Source organism: Schistocerca gregaria, chromosome 3, assembly GCF_023897955.1.
Source record: "Schistocerca gregaria isolate iqSchGreg1 chromosome 3, iqSchGreg1.2, whole genome shotgun sequence".
Lineage (NCBI taxonomy): Eukaryota > Metazoa > Arthropoda > Insecta > Orthoptera > Acrididae > Schistocerca > Schistocerca gregaria.
Window position 1 is genome coordinate 114,206,945 of NC_064922.1, and position 6,000 is coordinate 114,212,944.

Sequence of the window (6,000 nt, forward strand, 5' to 3'; positions counted from 1 at the left end):
TAAAAAGGTCACCGCAAGACAGAAGTCACGAATGTGTTTTAACTTCTAATTTATGCGACCAACATCAATAGGTGGTTCAAGACTAGCAAGACGGACACAGAGATATAAATGAGACCCGAATGAGTGAGTTTCTTGAGCCATCGTCAAAACAGTACGACACATATAGCATCTGCGTCTTCCTTGGTGTATCAGTCAGACCCAGCCCCCTCAAGGAACGGGACTTCGTGATCACCTCACCAGTGAAGTATATGTCTTTCCCATAAGAAACGGTGAAATGAAATGAAATGTCGTGTGACGAGGGCCTCCCCTCGGGTAGACCGTTCGCCTGGTGCAAGTCTTTCGATTTGACGGCACTTCGGCGACTTGCGCGTCGATGGGGATGAAACGATGATGATTAGGACAACACCCAGTCCCTGAGCGGAGAAAATCTCCGACCCAGCTGGGAATCGAACCCGGGAGCTTTGGATTGACAGTCTGTCGCGCTGACCACTGAGCTGCCGGGGGCGGACATATAACAAGCGGTCAGACATTTGTAGTTTCTTCGCCATAAGAGAAGCGGATAAACTTGGGCCACGTAACAACCTTGTATCCAGTATTCGGATTTTCTGGATCAGAGTAAGAGAACGCCTTTCATGCTCTAGTATCGCTCCCTGACTTTTTTCCGTAACAGTGGCCGAGCGGTTCCAGGCGCTACAGTCTGGAACCGCGCGACCGCTGCGGTCGCAGGTTCGAAACCTGCCACGGGCATGGATGTGTGTGGTGTCCTTAGGTTAGTTAGGTTTAAGTAGTTCTAAGTTCTAGGGGACTGATTATCTCAGAAGTAAAGTCCCATACTGCTCAGAGTCATTTTTTAGACTTCCAGCTGTGCCATTTTGAGTGGACAACGATCAGTGATGATACCGAGAGAGGTATGCCGATTCACTGAAATAGCCCATGGAACACCCGCGTCATCAAAAACCCACAAGATAAGAAACCTGCATTTGCCTTCATTAAGTTTTGCACCTGAACTCCGACAAAAATCATCGATTACAGATTTCAGTTGAGGTATCTCGGCAGGATTGCGAAGTAGAACCGTCACGCCATCCGCGTATGCACGAACAGCTACAGCTCCGCCGGAAAGCTTCCAACCCGTCAGCTGGGATGCTAGCATCCGAAATAGGGGCTCCAGAGGAACACAAACAAAGTCATTGAAAGCGGACTTCCTTGAGGCACTCCCCAACGAATATTTATCGGGGGCGTCTGTTGGCCATTAACAACCACCGAAGCTGGAATACCCGTAAACAGATTTGAGAGCGCTTGCCGTATGCCAACAGTAAAATCAGACTTCAGAATCCGTATCAAAAGGTCTTGATCAACACGATCAGATGCCTTATCAAAGTCTAGAAACGCAAGAGCAACCGAAACCACGTCCCGACACTCCACTATACGGGTAAGAATGGTATGCCCAGGTACGCAGCCTTGATGTTTTGCAACAATCGTCTCTATCAGAGTCGACATCCTACTATTAACTGCCCTCGCCAAGGTCTTATAATCTAAATTTAACAAAGTAATTGGGCGAAAGCTATTAGGGGCAGCCGGCCCAGGGTGTTTCGGGATTAAAACAATTTTTCCCGCTTTGAACGATGTCGGCACTTCTCTATCCTGTAAACTTCATTCAAAACGGACGTAAAGGTAGCACCCAACAATGGCCAAAAGCAGACGTAAAATTTCTTGGGAAGTCCATACAGACCTGGGGACTTTTGAGAAGGCACTCCCACAATAAGTTTGTAAACTTCATCACGTTGAAAGGCAGCTAAGTGCGCTGCGTTATTTTCGGGTGTAATTATCGTATCCAATTTCCTGACGAATGAGTCGTAAAATGTTTGTCTTGACTCACCGTTGTCGTAGATGTGTAGATTGTACTGGTGTAAGATACGAACTGTATCAGCTTGTACCATTGCGATAGGTCCATTACTTGTCTTGAGAGAATGAATACAAGCCCGTCGGCGACGGGTCTGATGCCAAAGCAAATGAAGTATGGAAGTCAGTTCCTCCATCATCAATTAATTGGGCTTGGATCGGATTTTCAAAATTTCCATTTGTATGAGCTTTAGGGTCAACAAATTTGCCTTTAAACGCCTACCATCCGTAATTCGCAGAAGGGCGTGATCCTAAGTAGCATATTCACGCAGGATAGAATAGTAATATTCATGAGTTCTCCGAATGTGTGGCGCTTTGGCAGCACAGAAAAGTATCAAAGTTTGCCTGAGCCTCGGTTTTGCCAGCTGTGTCTACCAATCAAGGGTGAAGAGTATTTCCCAGCGGACCATTGAGTACGCTCCCACACGGCTCGTATCACGTCATCGAGAGAGGGTTCAGAGGTGAGCGACGTTTAACATTCACGGAGAGCGAAACAATTTGATTGGTTGTCGGTCGGCCGGCCACTGTGGCCGAGTAGTTCTAGGAGCTTCAGTCCGGAACCGCGCTGCTGCTGCGGTCGCAGGCTCGAATCCTGCCTCTGGGATGGATGTGTGTGTGATGCCCTTAGGTTAGTCAGTTTTACGTAGTTATAAGTCTAGGGGGCTGGTACCTCAGATGTTGAAATCCCATAGTGTTTAGACCCATTTGAACCATTTGTTTGGTTGTCGTTCAAGACTGAGAGTTGTAGTCACAGCACAGTAATCCGTAAAGGAAACTGGGATGACTTCAACATTAAGAATACTATCGCTTAGGCAGTCTAATAAGTAAAACCTATCTAACGTGCTACTAGAAGTCGCAGTAAAGTGGGTAAATTTAACTAACGTCGGGTATTTACGTATCTAGACGTCTTTCATGCGTAAGGAGCGGCAAGGGCCAAGTGACGTAATTCACGAGAGAAATTAAAATTTGGAGATTGATCTGCAGGACGCAATACACAGTTGAAAATCACCACGCAACAGAATACCCAGAGGACCCTTACGCAATAGGTAAACAATTTCCTCTTTGTAAAAACGCTAACGATCTACTGCGCGACCAGTGCTCGAAGGGGCATGTAAAAGAACCAAAGTAGGAATAAAACATTGACAACCTTTGCCCCTGCCAGAATTCAATATTTCCACCTTAGCAAAAAGGAGAGCCTTCGCCAAAGAAGCAGGAGGTCCCCGTAGAATATTCGGGTGCTAGATTACAGAGTTTTGCTATTTGGGGAGCAAAATAACTGATGACGGTCGAAGTGGAGAGGATATAAAATGTAGACTGGCAATGGCAAGGAAAGCGTTTCTGAAGAAGAAAAATTTGTTGACATCGGGTATAGATTTAAATGTCAGGAAGTCGATTCTCAAAGTATTTGTATGGAGTGTAGCCATGTATGGAAGTGAAACATGAACGATAAATAGTTTAGACAAGAAAAGAATAGAAGCTTTCGAAATGTGGTGCTACAGAAGAATGCTGAAGATTAGATGAGTTGATCACGTAACTAATGAGGAGGTATTGAGTAGAATTGGGGAGAAGAGGAGCTTGTGGCACAACTTGACCCGAAGAAGGGATCGGTTGGTAGGACATGTTCTGAGGCATCAAGGGATCACCAATTTAGTATTGGAGGGAGCGTGGAAGGTAAAAATCGTAGAGGGAGACCAAGAGATGAATACACTAAACAGATTCAGAAGGATGTAGGTTGCAGTAGGTACTGGGAGATGAAGAAGCTTGCACAGGATAGAGTAGCATGCAGAGCTGCATCAAATCAGTCTCAGGACTGTAGACCACAACAACAACAACAGATTAAAGATCATACGAAAACCGGTTAAGGAGAAATTCCTAAAAAAGAACACCTCCTGTAAGAACACTAAGTCACACATGAATCATAAATGAACTGTAGCAGCGAAGCCAATCTCAATTCTGATTACACACGATTTACTTTTAAGTAACGGAACGTGTACGCTTGGGTCATTGATCACAGCTATACAGGGATGTTCGGGATGTATCGAGGAGAACTAGGTACACTGCTGAGCATCGAGGTCCATTGCGGAGTCCAGAGATTAATTAGACATCGGCGGACCAGAACCCCCGTCATTGAAACCATTTTTCTTCGATTTTTTGCGTGCCACCACACATCAGGTTGTATACAGTGCTTTTGTCGGCTTCGTGGCATGGCGGCCTCTATAGATTGAGGTGTGGGAGGGGACATGGTTACAGCTTCCTGCCCCTTAGAACAAGGGACATGTAATTCAGGCCCAGTCACTAAGGCGGAAGCATTTTGTGGAACTGCCAAACCAACGGGTGATATTTGGTCGTTAATTTTATTCTCCACAGGATTTGCTGTAGGCTACAAATTTGGGAAACCTTCGGCGGCTGAAGACGAAGGAGCAGGAGGACATTGCCCCGTCTCAGATTGTAACGGAGGAAACAGAGACGAGCTGGGCGACTTCGCTGACTCTCCATACACAGGCAGTTGAGATGGAGCCACTTGGCAAGCAGGAAGGATGCTGCCGATAACTTCCTGGCCACTCACCATACCGGAGGTATCGTAACATTGAGAGGAGCAGGGGACACAATCGATGTGGAGGAGTTACAGGCTCTGTTCTAGGAGCAGCAGGATTCTGAACCTGTGGCTGAGGCCAAGGCGGAAATTCATTTACACGATTGTCACTACTGACTTTTTGTTCATTATGATCTGAGCAGAAGTTGGTCCGACGTCGGGAGTGGTAGGAACAATATCAGCATCCGTCCATTTGTGACGCTGTATTAATCACGGCTTTAATACAAAAACGCTCCGTTGGCAATTAGATCAAAAGTATCCACTTTCATTACATAGGAAGCAGGTTCCCTCTTGACCAGTATGCATGACACGAACGAGTTAACCACATACTTGTAAACGCGATGGAATATTTCGTTTGAAATGTATTTCCACGGAACGAATTCCACTATAACACTGTAATCTGTGTTGAGTAGACCAGCTTCACGGCGGACCATAAGGAGTCCTTATGTCCTCTAGAAAGTTGTCATCGATCTCCGGCGGGAGGCTCAACACTCGAACATCGGTATCGTCAATTTCAGCATCTGCCAGTGACACCATACCAATGGAATTATCCCGATGCTTGAATGGGTCTTGAGAACCACGTCCTGACAATAATCTTTCAACGTGAAGGGGATCCATAAATATCACGTAAAACACGTACTCGTTTGCGTCAAAATAATCTGTGTGGATCTGATCAGAGTTCACACGAATTGTATCGACAAACCAGTCGTGCATTTCTAGAGACTCGGGCTGATGTGTCGCGTTGTTTTATTGTAAGTAAGGCTCATAGTACCTTTTCGTGGAATACACGTAGAAACCATTGTAGCCATCGCGGAGCGGTCGACTGCCACTGGAAGTAGATGAACACAGGCAGTAAGGTGGAACGGAGGCGCTACAACTCACTTGGCAATAACGAGGGAACTGCACACAATCGCCGCTGCGACAAGTCATAAAAACAAGAACGTTTCCGTTCGGGGCTCGATGAGGAAAAACTCAATGTCGCCATTACTGACTACTTACAGTTCACAACGGCCACTGCTCGTTCCCTGTAGTTCGACTAGGCCTGACTAGGCCTGTGCTGCCGTCTGGTTGTGAGCAGAGCACGGCGAGCGTTTGGCTATCTCTGAGTCAAGGTTCAACGATGTAGAAAACTGGTTTCACTTGAGATACGGGTTTTATCAAGAGAGCTACGGAACTAGATATCGCAAATTACATGCTTCTTACGTGTGGTCACAGGCTGGTCTTCTGTGTTAATTTGCAAAAGGTGTTCAATGTAATGCGTGCACAGTCAGAAAGTTAAAAAGGATGTGGCGGAAGTAGTTTCCTTTCAAATGTGACGTACAGTGACAAAAGTACGTATTACTCTATAAAATGTGTTTACCTCTTATTCCGTACTGTTGAATTCAGAGCACGTCTACTGGGTGATCAAAAAGTTAGTATAAATTTGAAAACCGAGTAAATCATGGAATAATGTACATAAAGAGGTACAAATTGACACACATGCCTGGAATGACATGGGGTTTTATTAC

General features: G+C 45.7%; 1 protein-coding gene across 2 annotated transcripts in view; it reads right to left on the reverse strand.

Annotated features, from left to right (window-relative positions):
- LOC126354584 (arylsulfatase B-like) overlaps positions 1–5,544 on the reverse strand; it is a 64,790-nt gene extending 59,246 nt beyond the window's left edge. The window contains exon 1 of one of the 2 annotated variants that reach the window (XM_050004332.1): positions 5,492–5,544. Coding sequence is in view for 1 of the 2 variants with exons in the window: in XM_050004331.1 (XP_049860288.1) it covers positions 5,265–5,301 (37 nt within the window). In the remaining variant the exon portion in view is untranslated. Of the gene's footprint in view, positions 1–5,264; positions 5,323–5,491 lie in introns of those variants that run through there. The other variant, XM_050004331.1, reaches the window with a different exon arrangement.
- Between the last annotated feature and the right edge of the window lie 456 nt (positions 5,545–6,000).